Below are 19986 nucleotides of genomic sequence, written 5' to 3'. Positions count from 1 at the left end.
ATAAAATAAGACAGGAGAATAAATGCATTAAACAATAATACAAATAATGTATTATTTCTGTTCTTTATCTCAGTTTGCAGAAACAGATAATCATAATTAAACACATTCTGATCGCTGTTAATTACAGTATTAATCAATAATTATTGATGATTCAGAAAATAATCAGATTTACCTTCATCATACAAAAATACACAGAGATAAACAGGAATGATATTATTTATACATTAAAACATTATTTATATTATTATTACTTGATATAAAAATCCAGTTCAGCAAATAAATTGATTGACAGATGTTGATGAATAACCCCCACAAACGTGACATCACTTCCTGTTCAGAACCATGACACACAAACACACAGCAAAACATAAACGTAACAGCAGAACACACACACACACACCCCAACACACACACACACACCCCAACACACACAAACACACACCTGTACTCCCACTGCCCCTCCCCCGACTTACACACACACCAATAAAATTCAAGCATTTAAAGATTTAAACAGAACTAAAGTGAGGTACGTCTCGATCTGATACTGATCCGATTTCTGCGTTTAGATCAAATAATCCACTTTTACACTAATATAATAAGCAGCACTGTGAATCACCTGATATCACATCTTATGATACAATAATAATAATTATGTATCAGTTGATAAAAATCAAGATGATATATTACGATATTAAAACTGCAGTAAAATCACTGTGTGTTTTAGTAACGGTTTATATCAGGGATCAGCAGTTAAGTTTGGCTGCGGGTCAGATAGTTTCCAAGCCATTATGTGGCCACAAAAAAAAAATCTGTTTTGTAAAATGAAGTGTAATGGGATGGAGCTACAGACGAGTAGCTCTTCAGCCCAGAGGGTTGTTGAACCCAATTGCAGAACAATTGATCTCAAAGCAGGAAAACCCAAGAAAAAAGGAATAAATAAATAAATAAATAAACACTACGGGATTGAAGCCGTGTTGTCTGGGTCGCGCTCCAATACACTACCACTGCCCCGGCTAGTGAATTGGGACATGGCCGTAAAAAAAAACGGCCTTATAAGGAGATAGGGAACCCGAGAACGGGCGGAAAACTAAAGAAACTAAAGTCACGCTGAGCGACAGAGAGAGAGAGACGGGGGAGGAATATAAACAAAAGCTCTCCAGAGAAGGAGCATTTTATTTTTTTTATATTATCGTTCATTACAGTTCAAACAAACAAACAAACAAACTCGCGGCTCAGATGTTTCATGCTTTCACTTATTGCCGACCCCTGATTTATATAAGCAGCGTTTTAGACCGATTTAATTATTTGCAGTGTTGTATTTTTAAAAGTTTCCTTAAAATGACAGTATCCCAATTAATTCCAGAACCATATATATATAATCCTAAACCATAACTCCAGTTTAGCTGTTTTGGAGAGTTTAGACTGCAATGCTTTAAGGCGTTTTCACTTCAGCACTATTTGATCAAATATACTCCTGTTTTTATTAGAGCTAAACTGCTGATATGGTGCAGTTTAATCTGATATATTATCCAGATAACGCTATGAACAAGCGCTGTCTCTGCTGCTCCACGCTGTTTACACACTGAGAGCACAGTCTGTGCTGTGTTCACTGCTCACATCTGTGCTGCACGTCCCTTTAAAAACACTGTGTTTAAGGGCCTTTTCACACCAGCACTGTTTAATCCGGTTTCATCAGAATCTGGTTGGTTTGTACTCTTAGTGCGGTTTGATTGAGCAGGTCTGAAAACAGTAATCATGCTAGAGAAGGTGATTCCGTCCCAATAGAACTCTAAACCAGTTCACTTGTGGTGGGAACGTGATCCGGTCTCGATCCGAACCAGATATCAAATATTCTGATATGGTGCAGATTAATCGTATATATTAGCCAGATAAAACACTAATTACCACTGCTGTTTACACACTGAAAGCGCAGTATGTGCTGCGTTCACTGCTCACAGCCATTAAAACACTGTGTTTTTAAAGCACAGCAGCTTATTTTCAGAGTTCTGTGTTAAATCAGCTTCACACTGCACATATATACAGATATACACACTGGAACACAGAATCTTCTCACTATATTTCTGACCAATCAGAGGAGACGATGTGCTCGTGTGGTTTATTGGTGCACATTTTGGTGCGTTTAGTTTAAGTTTATACCTGTGTGAAAACAAACCAAACAGAGGGAGAAACTGAAGCTCCTAATGAACAAACTCACGAACTGATCCAGATCAACTACAGGTGTGAAAACGCCCTTAGAACCATTATTGGGATTATGATTAGATTAGATTTTAGATTAGGTTCTACTGTTCGTTTCACACTGCAGAATATAAACTAGACTTTGTACATTAAAATATATAGACATATATATATAACACTGGATCAGCTCAGATCATGATCCCTCCACATCAGGTCAGGAACATCCCCACATAAAACCACTTAAATAACATAAAGATCAGTAACTTCAGTAGCAGTTTCTTCATCAGTGCGCTGGTTCTGATTCTACAGTACCGGTTCCTCTCGCTGAGAGACGGAGAACCTCCAGCACGGAGGAAATAAACCCAATAACATATATATATATATATATATATATATATATATATATATATATATATACACACATATTTATATACATACATCATCTTCCTACAGCACCAAAATCCAGATTTAATAAACCTTAATAATCCCAGTGATAATCTGAATGCTTTAAACCGGTTCTGATATAGATCTGCAGCCTGGTGCTGTTTATTACCTGTGCTTAAACACAACTGACTCAGCTTAGAGTCAGATCTGAGTCAGTTCTCATTCAGATCTGAGTCAGATCAGAGGTGTTTTCTGAGTCAAATCTAATATAGATTAGAGCCAGGTTTGGATCTGGATTTGGATCTGAATAGGGTCCTTTTCAGGTCCTATTTACATCAGAATCAGGTCTAAGTCATATCAGAGTCAGATCAAGTTATATTAGACTCAGATCCAAGTCATATTAGAGTCAGATCCAACTCATATAAGAGTTGAGTCAGATCCTAGTCAGTCTGATCTAATTCAGATTAGAGCCAGGTTCCATTTGGGTCTGAATAGAGTCCTTTTCAGGTCCAATTCAGATCAGAATTAGGTTAGAGTCAGATTCCAGTCATATCTGAGTCAGATCCAAGTCATATTAGAGTCAGATCTAATTCAGATTAGAGCCAGGTTCCATTTGGGTCTGAATAAGATCCAATTCAGGTCCAGTTTATATCAGAATCAAGTCAGAGTCAGATTTAAGTCAGATCCAAGTTATTATCAGAGTCAGATCTGAGTCAGATTCAATTCAGGTCTAATTTGGGTCTGAGTCGGATCCAAGTCAGGTCAGAGTCAGATCTAATTCCGATTAGAGCCAGGTTCCATTTAGGTCTGAATAAGGTCCAATTCAGGTCCAGTTTATATCAGAATCAGATCAGAGTCAGATTTAAGTCGGGTCTATTGCAGGTTAAGAGTCAGATCTGAGTCAGGTGTGAATGAGATCTGGTTCAGGTCCAGCAGGACTCAGAACTCTGACTCGGTCGGAGTCTCAGTCCAGGTTCTGATTGGTTGGTTCTCCTCTCTCTCTGCTGCAGTTATAGCTCCTCCCCCTCGGCCATTGTAGCCCCGCCCCCGTTCCTCAGGAGCCGAACTTCACCGTTTCCGTGGTGATGGGCTTAAACTCGTAGTTTCCTCTGCCGTCCATCCGCAGGTAATACTGCAACACACAGCGTCACTCGGCCACTTTATCGGAAACACCTGAAACGCTCTCAGTATGAAAAATGTTAATAAAGTATTAATAATTACCTCATGATGCTTCCAGAGAGAACTCCTGTGAGATACGGTGAAGAGAGTGATCCCCACCTGAAACACACACACACACACACACACACATTATACACACACATTATATATTTTGTTTTGTTACATTGTGTACGTATAGTGTGGTGTTCTGGAAATGAGGTGTGTTCAGGTACATTTCTGGAGTTTTATCTTGTTTATCTTGGTAACAGAAAACACAGGAGCTCCACTGACTGAATACAACCTAGACAGACGCCAACAGTCAGACGTTCATCGCTATCTCGGTAACACAGGCGCCGTGCCGTGCCGAGCGTACACCCCCACTTATTACACACACATGAACACACAGCAGCACAAACCCAACTTTTACATCAACAATAAACAGAATAGTAAATAAAATAACATTGCTGTTCCCGTAAATGAGCTGCTGGAGCTCCTTCACAGCGTCAACCAGCAGCTCAGTTTCCTCTGCTGAGAAGAGTTTGTTGAACACGTCCAGGTAGCTGCAACGTTACAATAGCAATCCACCAAAGACAGAGCTCACCTGATCTACTCTTAAAGAGAATGATGAGCAAGAGACACTCTGATTGGTTTATTTCACGTTACGCCTAAAATTAACCACACCCATGATTAATTAAGAGAATTAGTAGTTGGTGTTTTGTTTCCAGGTGTACTTTTCCAGTCGTTATGATAGCAAAGACACATTGACATGCCCTAAATCAAACTGCATGGTGCATGGGTTGCCAATAGATCACTACCTGCAGGTGTGTATACAGGTGTATACAGGTGTGTGTAGGTGTGTATACAGGTGAGTGTACCTTCCTGCAGTGGGTGTAGATGTAGTCCTCTACGTCGACGCTGACGGCGCTGGTGCACTCGTCCAGGATGGCGAACTGAGGCTTATGGTAGAACAAACGAGCCATCTGATACCAGAATCAGAACCAGAACCAAAATCAGAATCGGAATCAGAATCAGAATTGGAACCAGAACCAGAATCAGAACCGGAACCGGAATCAGAACCGGAACCAGAAGCGGATTTGGAACCGGGTCAGTATCTCTCACTCAGTGATGATCTAATGCTCTGAGTATATTTTGCTTTTAAATGTTAAAAACATTAAAATAATAATAAAACATTTAAACCTGCTGTGATATATAAGGTAATTACAGGTAATTAAAGGTAAATACAGGTAATTAAAGGTAATTACGGGTGATTAAAGGTAAGTACAGTAATTAAAGGTAATTACAGGTAATTAAAGGTAATTACAGGTAATTAAAGGTAAAGACAGGTAATTACAAGTAATTAAAGGTAATTACGGGTGATTAAAGGTAAGTACAGTAATTACAGGTAATTATGGGTAATTACAGGTAATTACAGGTAATTAAAGAGAAGTACAGGTAATTACAGGTAATTACTTGTAATTAAAGGTGATGAACTTACCGCCATCCTCTGCTTCTCTCCTCCGCTCAGGAGATCCATCCAGTCCTGAACGCTGTCCCACCCCCCCTCCCTCTGCAGGATATGACCCAACTGCACCTTATCCAGGTACTCCTTCAACACCTGTACACACACACACCATCACACACCTTACTACCAACACCTGACCTCCAGAGTCTCCGCCCCCTTTACCCAGCTCCTAACACATAATCCATATCGGATATTAAATATTATTAATAATAGATCCTGAAAGTACAGGTGAGGATCTGATTCTGTACCTGATCAGATGTTCCTCTCCTCCTCTGATCTTCAGGTGTATCAGGATAAATCACCTGATCCCTCAGAGTCCCCAGAGTCATATACGGCCTCTACACACACACACACCATCACACACAGTTTTAATCACCTGAGTAATCAGCACCATCTGTATAATTAGCGTTAACGAGCCATTACCTGTATAACTAGCTTAAATTAATCTTTACCTGATTGATTAGCGTTAGCATTAGCATTAGATGTTACCTGTGGGACGTAGAACAGCTTCCCTCGGTCAGGTTTAGTCAGACGGCCTCCAAACAGCGGCCACAGCTGTAACACACCAACACACACTTAATATTAATTAACTATATGTTATTCCTGAAGTCATTAAGGGCATTATATTCTTTCTCCAATTAACAAATACATTTAAATCACCCTTCAAGCTCCAGTATTACTATATTTTAAATGGCTGTAGTTACTGCTCTATTTTACTGGGATAAAAACACTCATACAGTAGAAACAGCAGCAGGAGCTCCTCAGATAAAGTTCTGTTCTGATTTCTGAGCTAGACCAACGTTTGGCTCCACACGGCTGCATGTGCTTCTCTGACGGTGCTGTTCTGCACTGCGCTCCACACCGCCTCTGGTGGTACCGAATGAACCGTATACTCCCCAGCACTAATGATCTAGTTATATAGTTTAATCTACAGCGTGATGTTCTGTACAGAACTCACCTCTCCCAGAACCCTGAACAGAGAGCTCTTCCCGCAGCCGTTCGGACCACAGACCAGAACATTAGTCCCCGACGACACCTGCAGAACCACCCGCCCGTTAATACACACCTGTAATAAACACCTATAACACTCATATTAACACACTTTATAAACTCTGACCTCGAAGCACAGATCTCCAATCAGAACATCTCCATTAGGGGTCGCTAGAGGAATGTGCTCAAACCTGCAGATCCATAAACATACAGATTAATCATGATTTATAATATCAATCAATCACTTAATCAATCAATCAATCACTTAATCAATCAATCAATCACTTAATCAATCAATCAATCAATCAATCACTTAATCAATCAATAAATCAATCAATCACTTAATTGATCAATCAATCACTTAATCAATCAATCAATCAATCAATCAATCAATCAATCAATCAATCACTTAATCAATCAATCAATCAATCAATCACTTAATCAATCAATCAATCACTTAATCAATCAATCAATCACTTAATCAATCAATCAATCACTTAATCAATCAATCAATCACTCAATCAATCAATCACTTAATCAATCACTTAATCAATCAATCACTTAATCAATCAATCAATCAATCAATCACTTAATCAATCAATCACTTAATCAATCAATCAATCAATCAATCACTTAATCAATCAATCAATCACTTAATCAATCAATCAATCACTTAATCAATCAATCAATCACTCAATCAATCAATCACTTAATCAATCACTTAATCAATCAATCACTTAATCAATCAATCAATCAATCAATCACTTAATCAATCAATCAATCACTTAATCAATCAATCAATCACTTAATCAATCAATCAATAAATCTTTACATTGGGGGAGACTCTCATTTTACGATGCAACCAAGCTTTTACTGTATAAGTGATTGAAATCATTTAATAAAAAATGAGAAATTAAATATAAATAAAAATCTGACATTTGATAAAAATAGAAAATTCTAAAAAGACCATTAAAAATGTACTAATTAAAAGTGAAGAATTTGTAAAATATAAAATTAAGAAAAAGATAATAATTAAAGTATTATTTATAATATCAGTTTATTCTCTCAATCAAACTTAATTTTCATGAGAAAAAAATGAGTCTCTCTCATTGCAGATTTTTTATATTTTATACTTTTTTATATTTTAAACTTGTAACTTTGGGAAGGAGGGTAATGTAATTTCAATTATCAATGTTCTGTAAATATACAGTACTGACAATAAAACATAAAAATAAAAAAATAACTGAATAAACTAATAAACAAAAATGAATAAAACAATTAAAAAAATATATATATATATCATTTACATTAATCACAGTTTTTCTGATGGTGATCAGAAACTAAAAGTTAAGACAGAGATCACGGTGAGCTGAGCTTTAATGCTGAAGCAGATTTACATTAATTCACTAATATTTACTGTGAATGACATCCTTAAAATCAGCTTCATTAAAAATATGAATAAATAATATATGAAATATATATACAGAGTGTGAGTTATATTGAGGTGTGTATCCGGGATGAATTACCTGATGATATTATCTGCGTGAACGATCTCTCCACTGCCGGGGATCAGCTTCTCCACCCCATCACTCTCTGATCAATAATAAAATCATTAATAATTAATACATTAATTAATAAACATAAAATAACACATATAAAAGTTTTAACAGGATATAATAAATCTTTTGTGTAAGTGAAAGTTTTTTTCTCACACCAGATACTGAATAATTCATAATGGATACAAAATGTTGTTTTTATTGCGGAGGCTAAATAATTCATGCTGGATATTACAGTGGTGAAAGTAGACAAAAAGAACCCAGTTCAACTAATGAGACAAAAATATTATATCTGCTCATTTATTTATTGAGAAAAATATCCAGTTCTCCTCTGAAAAAACTTTTACTCTCACTAATATGTAACATTGAATAATTTTCCTCAATAAATAAATAAATAAATAAATATAATTATTGTGTCTCGTTTGTTTAACTGGTTGTAAAAATCTAATTATATTAGATCATATTTATCAGAAAAGAAGAAAACTCTAAAGCACTTTACAGTAAATAAGTGGGTAATAAAATGGTAATATTATAGTAAAATGTAATTGCAAAGATGTTTTATATATAAATTATTTTATAACTAGTTAAGTTATATAAGTTACATAGTTTATTATATAACTAGGATACCATAGCAACACCTTGCTTTTGCAACCACCTAGCCCAACACAGCAATGCCACAGATACCATAGCAACATCTCAGCAACCACCTAGCAACATCCTAACAAACAACTAGAAAATTAGAAAATAAGTAATAAATACAACTAATTACCATTATATTATCACATTATTTACGTGTTACTCATCTGTTACCTTTATTAATAATGATTTATTATTTAATAATAAATATAAAATGGTCAATTAATTAATGCATAAATACAAATATTTATTAATCAGTAACAAATAGAAAATTTATATTTAAATACAATATATAAATACAACTTATCACCATATTATTACCATATTATTACCATATTATCACCATATTATTACCATATTATTACCATATTATTACCCACTTCACTGTAAATGAAAGTTCTGCTGAGTAATTCATGCTGGATGCTGATAGATGAGGGTGAACCTGTGCTGATCTGAGAGATCATGGTGCGCTGGTACCGGCCCGAGTTCAGCTCCTTCAGAACCTCCTGAATCTCCGTGATCCGACTCGTGAACCTGCAGAACCAAACACACTCTAACACTCATACATGCTAATGAGCTCGGCTCTGATTCGCTGCTGCTCTGTATTGTGCATCCAAAAAGCAGTCTGTCTCGATACTCTCCTTAAACTACTGTACAGATGGGTGGAGCTAAACTGCTGTAGACTCCAATAGTGGGTGGGGCTAAACTGCTGTAGACTAAAATAGTGGGTGGGGCTAAACTGCTGTAGACTCCAATAGTGGGTGGGGCTAAACTGCTGTAGACTAAAATAGTGGGTGGGGCTAAACTGCTGTAGACTAAAATAGTGGGTGGGGCTAAGCTGCTGTAGACTAAAATAGTGGGTGGGGCTAAACTGCTGTAGACTAAAATAGTGGGTGGGGCTAAACTGCTGTAGACTAAAATAGTGGGTGGGGCTAAACTGCTGTAGACTAAATAGATGAAATGGGATTGCTGTTAGATATCCGGTGTTTTAAAGTGGTTTAAGGCAGTTTAAGGTGGTTTAGGGCAGTTTAAGGCGGTCTAAGGCGGTTTAAGGCGGTTTAAGGTGGTTTATGGCAGTTTAAGGCGATTTAAGGTGGTATTAGAGTTCAGTTAGAGGGATGTTTGTGTAACTTTCTGTTCCAGACGCTGAGATTTAATCTTTATTCTGAATTCCACTGCTATTATTAAACACTCTGGAGAGTCGTGAGTTATGATGTAGGAATTTATGAGACTGTTGAGGCCAGATCTCACGGGACGACTGAGAAGAACAGAATATGAAGAAATGATCTTAGAATAATACAGACATTTTTACAGCTCACATTCAGAGTTTTATCATTATTTTAAAATGTTCTGTACTGTAGATTAATACTAAACTCATCCAGACTATTAAAAAAACACATGGAATTAACTAGTAAATAAAACTGTTAAACAAACCAGAATATATTTATATTCTATATTCTTAGATGATGAGTTTTGAACATCTCTGCTGGATTTTCTCAGTCAGTTTTATGAGGTAGAGTCTCCTGGAATTCAGGCTTTCAGTTAACAGCTGTGCTGAACTCATCAAGAGTTAATTACTTGAATTTCTTGTCTCTTAATAAAGTGTTTGAGAGCATCAGTTAAAGTAAAGTAGTGAAGAGGTAGAGTTACAGGTATACAGTGAATAGTGAATATTTGAGTAATGTTCGAATCCAGGTTATGAGAAGAAACAACTACTCAACTAAATAAAGAAACAAATACTTTAAGAAGAAATGAAAATCAGTCAATCTGAAATAAAGAATTTTAAGAACTTTGAAAGTATTCTTAAGTGCAGTCATTTCAAAAACCATCAAAAACATTATAATGGTGAAACTGGCACTCATCAGGATCACCCTCAGAAACTACAAGTTAACAAACAGCTCCCCAGATAAGAGTATCTAAATACTTCACAGAGTATTTTAGGTTTGTTTAACACTGTTTTTAAGTTACTACATGATTCATTATGTGTTCCTTCATAATCTGATCACTGATCACTTTACTATTCATTTACTATGTAGGAAAAAATAAATATATATATTTACTGACCCGGAGAGTCTGGTCATCTCTCTGCCGGCCAGAACGATTCTGCCGAGAGCCTGAGCCAAACTCAGCAACATCCGCCCACTCTGATAATAATCCTGCACACATATCACAATATATCGCAATATATCACAATACCACATCACAATATATCACAATATATCACAATACCACATCACAATATATCACAATATATCACAATATATCACAATATATCACAATACCACATCACAATATATCACAATATATCACAATATATCACAATACCACATCACAATATATCACAATATATCACAATACCACATCACAATATATCACAATATATCACAATACCACATCACAATATATCACAATATATCACAATACCACATCACAATATATCACAATATATCACAATACCACACCACAATATATCACAATATATCACAATATATCACAATACCACATCACAATATATCACAATACCACATCACAATATATCACAATATATCACAATATATCACAATACCACATCACAACATATCACAATATATCACAATATATCACAGATATCACAAAGAGCCCAGAAATACACAGATAATAATTACTTCATAATAATAACAATATTTAAGCGTACTGATTTAGACTTTATTAAAATTAATATTTAAGCAGGGAATAAAGCCACACCCCTCTGTGTGGGTGTGTCCTCTTTGTGTTGACTGCTGGTCTGTGATGCTAAAAATAACTTACTCCAGACTCTGAGAGTGGCTTATAGAGAGTATAGGGTCTGATCTCAGTCTGATTAGGGTCTGATTACTCACCTCCAGTCTCTGGGAGTGGGTGCTGTTCAGGTGCCGGGTGCTGTTGGGGTCTAAGAAGGGTCTGCTGACCACCAGGTACCCAACCACCAACGCAACGTCTGAGGAACCACAGAGAGAACACTGATCAGAACGATATTACATCATCATACACCATCATCAAACACCATCATCATACACCATCATCATACACCATCATCATACACCATCATCATACACCATCATCATACACCATCATCATACACCATCATCAAACACCATCGTCATACACCATCATTAAACACCATCATCATCATACACCATCTTCAAACACCATCATCATCATACACCATCATCAAACACCATAATCATACACCATCATCATACAACATCATCATACACCATCATCAAACACCATAATCATACACCATCATCATACAACATCATCATACACCATCATCAAACACCATCATCATACAACATCATCATACACCATCATCAAACACCATCATCATACACCATCATCATACACCATCATCAAACACCATCATCAAACACCATCATCAAACACCATCATCATACACCATCATCAAACACCATCATCAAACACCATCATCATACACCATCATCAAACACCATCGTCATACACCACCATTAAACACCATCATCATACACCATCATCATACACCATCGTCATACACCATCATCAAACACCATAATCATACACCATCATCATACACCATCATCATACACCATCATCATACACCATCATCAAACACCATCATCATACACCATCATCAAACACCATCGTCATACACCATCATTAAACACCATCATCATCATACACCATCTTCAAACACCACCATCATCAAACACCATAATCATACACCATCATCATACAACATCATCATACACCATCATCAAACACCATAATCATACACCATCATCATACAACATCATCATACACCATCATCAAACACCATCATCATACACCATCATCATACACCATCATCAAACACCATCATCATACACCATCATCATACACCATCATCAAACACCATCATCAAACACCATCATCAAACACCATCATCATACACCATCATCAAACACCATCATCAAACACCATCATCATACACCATCATCAAACACCATCGTCATACACCATCATTAAACACCATCATCATCATACACCATCTTCAAACACCATCATCATCATACACCATCATCAAACACCATAATCCTACACCATAATCATACACCATCATCATACACCATCATCAAACACCATAATCATACACCATCATCATACACCATCATCAAACACCATCATCATACAACATCATCATACACCATCATCATACAACATCATCATACAACATCATCATACACCATCATCAAACCCCATCATCATACAACATCATCATACACCATCATCAAACACCATCATCATACACCATCATCATACACCATCATCAAACACCATCATCATACAACATCATCAAACACCATCATCATACACCACCATTAAACACCATCATCATACACCATCGTCATACACCATCATCAAACACCATCATCATCATACACCATCCTCATTATACACCATCATCATCATCATACACCATCATCAAACACCATCCATCAACATACATAATCATAATTAAACACCATCATCATCACACACCATCATCATCATCATCAGACACCATCATCATACACCATCAACACTCCACAGTACTGATTCATCAACTCTTTATATAAACTGTTATTTGAGGAGATACGAGGTTTTGGTATAAATGATTATTTTCTCACATTTAGCGACGATGCTGTCGATGATTCCCATAGAGAAGCGGAAACAGATGAAGCGGTTCAGGTGCTCCACCTGTAGGGGGACAAGCCACGCCCACCATTGTTACAGATATATAATAAAAATAAGACTATATAATATATAAATTTAACCCTTTATTAATCCTACAATTTTAGCATCATCACACAGTGCATTCATTTTACAACAATAATAATGATAACAATAATAGTGATAATTATAATAATGATAACAATAATAGTGATAATTATAATAGTGATAATTATAATAGTGATAATTATAATAGTGATTACCAGTTTGTTGAAAGTGTCGTGGATGGTCTTCTTCTCTCTCCTGCTGCCATTATAGAACGCTATCTCCTCACTGTAAACACACACACACACACACACACACACATAATACTGTGATTGGTTCAATGAATTTGTTCAGCCAATCAGTGTAGAATGTCGCTTCACTGCATCATAATTCATTTGCATAAAGTTAAGAGTCGCCAAACAAAACAAATAGGTCACCTGTCGCCTTCCGGTGTGAACGCAGGGTGATGTACACTACCGTATTTTTTATACTATGAGGTGCACTGGATTATAAGGTGCATTTTATGTGACAGTAGTAAGGAACAGGGGTGTCGCCATGTTTCCCTTCTTAATTCATCAAGATCTGTAAAGCTAAGTTAAGTTTAGTAAACAGAACTGTAATTCTTTTAAAGTTAAACAAGCGCTGGATGTAAATCTACACAGATTTCTCTCCTGAAAACTGTTTATTTGGTGAGTAGAGCATTTCTGTTTATTTACAGTAAGCTTAGATTTCCAGATTTCTCCAGCACTAAGGCTGGAGCATTAGCATTATCAGCTACCCGCTAACATTAATGCTAATGTTGCTCTAGCAGTGCTAGCTGGGGTTATCAGCAGGGTACAGGCTGATATATTCCCCTCTGAACGGAGAAAGAGCTATATAGCGGTTAGCGCAGTTAGCGGCTAATGCTAATGCTACTGCTCCAGCTGGTGTTGGAGAAATAAACTGAATCTCCTGTAGAACTCTGTACTTCAGTGGAGTGTCTTTACTGCTCCTTAATACCTGACTGATAGAATTCATACATAAGGAGCACCGGATTATAAGGAGCTCTGATGATTTTAGGGAAAATTAAAGGATTTTAAGAGCAGTTTATAGTGTGAAATATAGGGTATTTGTGTGTGTTCAGTGTGTGTGTGTGTGTGTGTGTGTGTACCTGTTGGTAATGAGGCGGGAGTTGATGTATCTGTATTCTCCTTCGTATTTCTGTTCTGTTACCGTCATCTTTCCTATTGGTCGCCTCAACCGGGTCAGAACCAAACCAGACAACAGCAGATAACCCAGCATACTCACCGGTCCCTAACACACACACACACACACACACATTATACACACACACACACACACACACACACACACACACATTATACACACACACACACACACACACACACATTATACACACACACACACACACACACACACACACATTATACACACACACACACACACACACACACACATTATACACACACACACAAACACACACACACAGACAGGTCAGTAACACAAGAACAAAGAGAAAAAAAAAGTTAAAAAAAGTAAAATGAATAAAAGTAATAAATAGTAAAGTTCTGATCTCACCAGAGGTCCGATAGCTGAGGTCAGTTTGCAGATGTAGATCAGAATATCCAGCAGAGGCTAAAAAAACACAAACAAACACTTTAAACTGTGTCTTTTTTAGTTCCATGTGCTCTTTAGCCCTGCCTCTCATTTGTAACCCCGCCCCCTCGTTACTAACCCAAGTGTTCCTTGTCTGTGCCTTTGTATAAATACCCTCTGTGTTCCTTTGTTTACTATTGTGCTTTTTGTGTTTGATCCTCTGTCTGTATTTTGACTCTTTAAGTCTTTAGTTTGATTTTTCTTAGTTTGATCCTACAGTTTTGTGTAAGTTTAGTTTTTGGTTTGTTTTCTTTAGTTTATATTTCTTTGTTTGGTTATTTTGCCTGTTTTTATAGTCTTTGTTTTGGTAGTCTTAGTGTTTGTTCTTTGTTTATTATTTGAGATATGGAAAATAAACTAGACCTGCATTTGCATCCTGCCTCCAACATGTTACATATATAAAGTACTTTTAGTGAAAATAAAATATTACTGCATCAAAAGTTACAAAGTATTTACCTTTAAACATACTTAAGTATGGAAGTACTTATACACTTATATAAAACTACTTAAGTACAGAAACACAGTGGGTCAGTTACGGGTCGGGTTACCTTGCTGATGTTGGAGTAGAGCTCCACCACACTGTTACAGAACTTCTCCACATCCTGAGTTAACAGCTGATCCGGGTTCCCGATCCGGTTATCCAGATTACTGATCTTATAGTAGGTGAAACCCCTGCAGGAGAAACATCAGGTGCACTCAAATGAGGTAAAATTAGACAAATGTCTGACTAGAAAAGCTCTACTGAAGTATATTTCTAAACAGAATAACTCTACTGAGGAACATTTCTGATTAGAATAGCTCTAATGATGTAAATATATTATTAGGACAGCTATACTGAGGTAACTTTTATAATTAGAATAGCCTTACTAAGGCAATGTACAATTACAATAGCAGTACTGAGGTAAATGTATGATTAAAATAGCTATTCTGAGGAAATGTATGATTAGAAAAGCTCTTTTGAGGTAAATGTATGATTAAAATAGCTATTCTGAGGAAATGTATGATTAGAAAAGCTCTTTTGAGGTAAATGTATGATTAAAATAGCTTTGCTGAGGTAAATGTATGATTATAATAGCTCTTCTGAGGTAAATGTATGATTACAATAACCTTACTGATGTAAATATACAATTAGAATAGCATTTCTGAGGTAAATGCACAATTAAAAAAGCACTTCTAAGGTAAATGTATGATTTGATCAGCACTTTTGAGGTAAATGTACGGTTAGAATAACTAAAATGAGGTAAATGTATGATTAGCACTACTGAGGTAAATGTATGATTAGAATAGCACTTCAAAGGTAACTGTATAACTAGAATATAGCACTGCATGATGAACTATTATAGTATAAAGGTATATGTGGTTAAAGGTGAGGTACCTGAGGTAGTGGTTGTACAGGTGTGTGGTGAGTCGGACTCTGAAACAGAGCTTCAGCTGATTCAGACCCAACTTCAGAACATTATTCACTAAAGAGATCTGAACCGACAGAGAGAATATTAAAATACATCATCACAGTTCTCAAAATAAACACAGAAGTGATTAATCACCAGTGATGATTGATTATAAGTGATTAATAACAGTGCAGAGAATTAATACTGAATTAATGAAGGACTTACAAACGGCATCGCAGCTATAAACCTGAATAAATATAACTCGAAAGCTTTCGTTGATCGTCCAATGATTGCACTGCAAACGCACACACACACACACACACACACACACACACACACACACACACACACACACACACACACACACAGGGATTAGCAGTGGTGTGTTTGGGATGATCTCAGTGTTTCTGTGTTTGTAGTGAAAACAGGTGAGAGTGAGGCGGGCGAGAGACACAGCGAGAGAGTGAGAGAGTGACACAATGAGTGAGTGAGAGTGAGCGAGTGAGAGAGTGAGCGTGAGAGTGAGACAGTAAGAGTGAGCGAGTGAGAGAGTGAGAGTGAGACAGTGAGAGTGAGCGAGTGAGAGAGTGAGCGTGAGAGTGAGACAGTAAGAGTGAGCGAGTGAGAGAGTGAGAGTGAGACAGTGAGAGTGAGACAGTGAGAGTGAGCGAGTAAGAGTGAGCGAGTGAGAGAGTGAGAGTGAGACAGTGAGAGTGAGACAGTGAGAGTGAGACAGTGAGAGAGTGAGACAGTGAGAGTGAGACAGTGAGAGTGAGACAGTGAGAGTGAGCGAGTGAGCGTGACAGTGAGACAGTGAGAGTGAGACAGTGAGAGTGAGAGAGTGAGCGTGAGAGTGAGACAGTGAGAGTGAGCGAGTAAGCGTGAGAGTGAGACAGTGAGAGTGAGACAGTGAGAGAGTGAGACAGTGAGAGTGAGACAGTGAGAGTGAGCGAGTGAGAGAGTGAGCTTGAGAGTGAGAGAGTAAGATAGTGAGAGTGAAAGAGTGACACAACGAGTGAGTGAGAGAGTAAGAGAGTAAAAGAGAGTGAGAGAGAGAGCGAGAGAGTGAGACAGTGAGCGTGAGAGAGTGAGACCGTGAGAGAGAGATGGAGAGAGAGAGAGAGAGAGAGACAGTGAGAGAGTGGTATAGTGAGAGAGTGAGAGATTGGGGGCGGGGCTAACCTCTCGATCATGGTTCCATTGTGGATCATCCAGACGTCACAGTAGGTCCTGGACACCAACATCAACGCAATCAGCAGCAGATACCCCGACTACACACACACAAAGGTAGAGGTCATATATTTCATACATTTAATCATACATTTACCTTAGAAGTGCTATTCTAACCATACATTTACTTCAGTAATGCTGTTCTAATCATACATTTACCTCAGCAGTGAAATTCTAATCATAAATTTACCTCAGCAGTGCTATTCTAATCACACATTTACCTCAGCAGTGCTATTCTAATCACACATTTACCTCAGCAGCGCTATTTTAATTAAACATTTACCTCAGCAGTGCTATTCTTACCTCTTTACAGAACATCTGTGGAACCAGAACCTTCAGGATTTGGTGCATCCGACTAATGAACAGTTTATCCACTGCCGCCTTTTCCTTTTGTACCTCCAGCTGACAAACAAACAAAAAATATTTTTTTTATATATTTCATACCAATTTTATATTGATTTATCAGTATTTTAATATTTTGTGATTTATTTAGTTAACATATCAGTTAGTTACTATAATTATAAAATTGCTCTTAGCAAAAGTAGTCACATTATTATTACATACAGTGACAAATCAACAACAGTAATAAAAAATATATATGTATATATATATATTTTCATAATGATTGTGAACTACCAATATGATATTTTATATTATTTACAATTTAAATATTTCTCACCCCACCATTATCACGTGATATTTTCATGTAATTACTGATGTTATAACATGACTGACTTTATCCTTATCTAAATTTTATATGTATATATCAATAGAAAGAAAAATGTAAAGGAAAAACACAGTAAACGTAAAGTAAAATGAACTAATAAGATAAGACATACTAGAAAATAAACCAACAAAAATAATAAAAATGATAAAACAGTAAAAAGAGCAAATAAAATAATAATATTATCAGATAAAATTACAAAAGGTTGTGACTATGATATATTGAAATAAGTCAATTAAAACCAGAAGTAACATAAAAATGTAAATCAATACATATATCATTGTATAATAAAACAAATGACTCAATTACAGTAATAATTAAATAGAACTAATTATTATTATTTATAATCTCATAATTTCCTTATAAAATAAATAACACTTATTATTATTTTTTCTATTATATATTTCTATTTTTTTCTAATTGTAGTTACATTAAAACTCCATTACAAACAAGCAGTGGCAGAGAAAACATATTCCAGTTGTGTAATAACCGCCTTACGACACTTTAGTGACACTGAGAGGAACTTCATTACAGCAACGTAACATTTTAAATATATATAACTCGTCTTCATGCCTCAAAAATGGGTGTTTCTTTTTAATGAGGAATCTGGAACCCACGGTTCTGGAAATTCTGGAACTTCAGGATTTCATAGAAAGCATGTAGATCTAAAATTCTGTGATTTAAGTGTATAAAAGTGAATAAAAGTGCTTACCTTTTCATTATTGGAGTGCACATCGTCTGCCTTTTTACTTCTATAGAGAGAAAAAGGAAATAAACAGGTGAACAATGTTTTTTTTAATGTGTGGGAGTGAGATTATGGAGTGGATAGGATTGATGACTTTTATTATATTTTATGCTTTTATTAATACAATGAAAATTTGGTTAATTTTGGTATATATAGCCTAAACATAGTGATTTACATCAATACATAAGCAATTAATCATATTTAAAAAGCTTTATTGGAATGTTTTTCGCCTAGGCGCCAGAATGGAACTGCTGCACCATTTAAGGTGGAACGGATAATTCCAAAAATACAGATCATTTATACTATTTTATGCCCAAATTATGACCTAAAACCATATTAAGTCGTCTTAATAATTAATACAATCAATATTTAAACAATTTAAAACATCTAAAACCTTTAAAAAACCCATATACCTGTACATAACATCACCCCTGTCCCATCTTATCTTGTCCTTCAGGATGACCCCCCTGATCTCACCTGTTGTATGATAAAGAATACTGTCTCCTCTGCTTCAACAGGTAAATCCCGAGCGCCACGGCAGCGCTTATACAGCAGTTCCTCGCGCTCAGGTGTTTGCTAAACGCCGCCATACCTGCAGAATGCAGGAAGAGGAAGTCCTCCCGCCGCCAGAGGGCGCCACTCACCTGGACTCACCTGTAAACTCCTGTACATGTCATATTTATAAACTATTATTAATAATTCTGCATTTTTATTGTTTAATATTATGTGTAGTTTATTATAAACCACGTCTGGGCTTTTAAAAGAAGCGTTTTTTCGTTATTGTGAGTTAGGACTTTTATTTTGAAAAACTAAAGGACGCAGCGTGAGGCGCGCGTGACAGAACCGGCCGGTCTAACGAGTTAACGGGGATTTAAAAATACAGAATAAAAGTCATCAGCGAACATTGATTAGTACAAATGAATAAATAGATAGAAAAAAAATTCAATTAAATATTTTTCTTAGATAATTAATGGTTATTTAGGATAATTTATATGATGTTTTAATGATTTAAAATCATAGTTTGCTTATGAATGAGATTTAAACAAATAGAAACGTTAAATTGTCAT

At 36.3% G+C, this 19986-nt stretch overlaps 1 protein-coding gene across 1 annotated transcript; it reads right to left on the bottom strand.

Moving 5' to 3' along the window:
• Window positions 1-23: 23 nt before the first annotated feature.
• Window positions 24-19536, bottom strand: LOC103021807 (ATP-binding cassette sub-family D member 3). The gene is made up of 23 exons (XM_049476750.1): window positions 19397-19536; window positions 18887-18926; window positions 17754-17852; window positions 17403-17491; window positions 16446-16515; window positions 16208-16305; window positions 15381-15504; window positions 14755-14811; window positions 14327-14469; window positions 13395-13464; window positions 13089-13158; window positions 11301-11398; window positions 10507-10598; window positions 8885-8976; window positions 7777-7843; window positions 6378-6441; window positions 6219-6296; window positions 5750-5815; window positions 5509-5598; window positions 5234-5353; window positions 4614-4718; window positions 3802-3858; window positions 24-3712 (listed from the first exon to the last, which is right to left on the bottom strand). Exons 1-23 carry the CDS (start codon window positions 19507-19509, stop codon window positions 3635-3637), a joined length of 1980 nt encoding a protein of 659 aa, XP_049332707.1. The 5' UTR covers window positions 19510-19536; the 3' UTR covers window positions 24-3634.
• Window positions 19537-19986: the final 450 nt, after the last annotated feature.

This window comes from Astyanax mexicanus, chromosome 4, assembly GCF_023375975.1.
Source record: "Astyanax mexicanus isolate ESR-SI-001 chromosome 4, AstMex3_surface, whole genome shotgun sequence".
NCBI lineage: Eukaryota > Metazoa > Chordata > Actinopteri > Characiformes > Acestrorhamphidae > Astyanax > Astyanax mexicanus.
The sequence above is the reverse complement of the archived record's forward strand: the minus strand, read 5'-3'. Positions and strand labels throughout refer to the sequence as shown.

Bases quoted from the DNA above. Each gene is read 5' to 3' on its own strand.
- LOC103021807 (XM_049476750.1), bottom strand. From the start codon at position 19,509: ATGGCGGCGTTTAGCAAACACCTGAGCGCGAGGAACTGCTGTATAAGC. The intron at 16,306-16,445 runs GTAAGTCCTTCA...CTGTCGGTTCAG, and splicing joins TTATAGCTGCGATGCCGTTT to ATCTCTTTAGTGAATAATGT. The intron at 11,399-13,088 runs GTGAGAAAATAA...GTGGTTCCTCAG, and splicing joins CGACAGCATCGTCGCTAAAT to ACGTTGCGTTGGTGGTTGGG.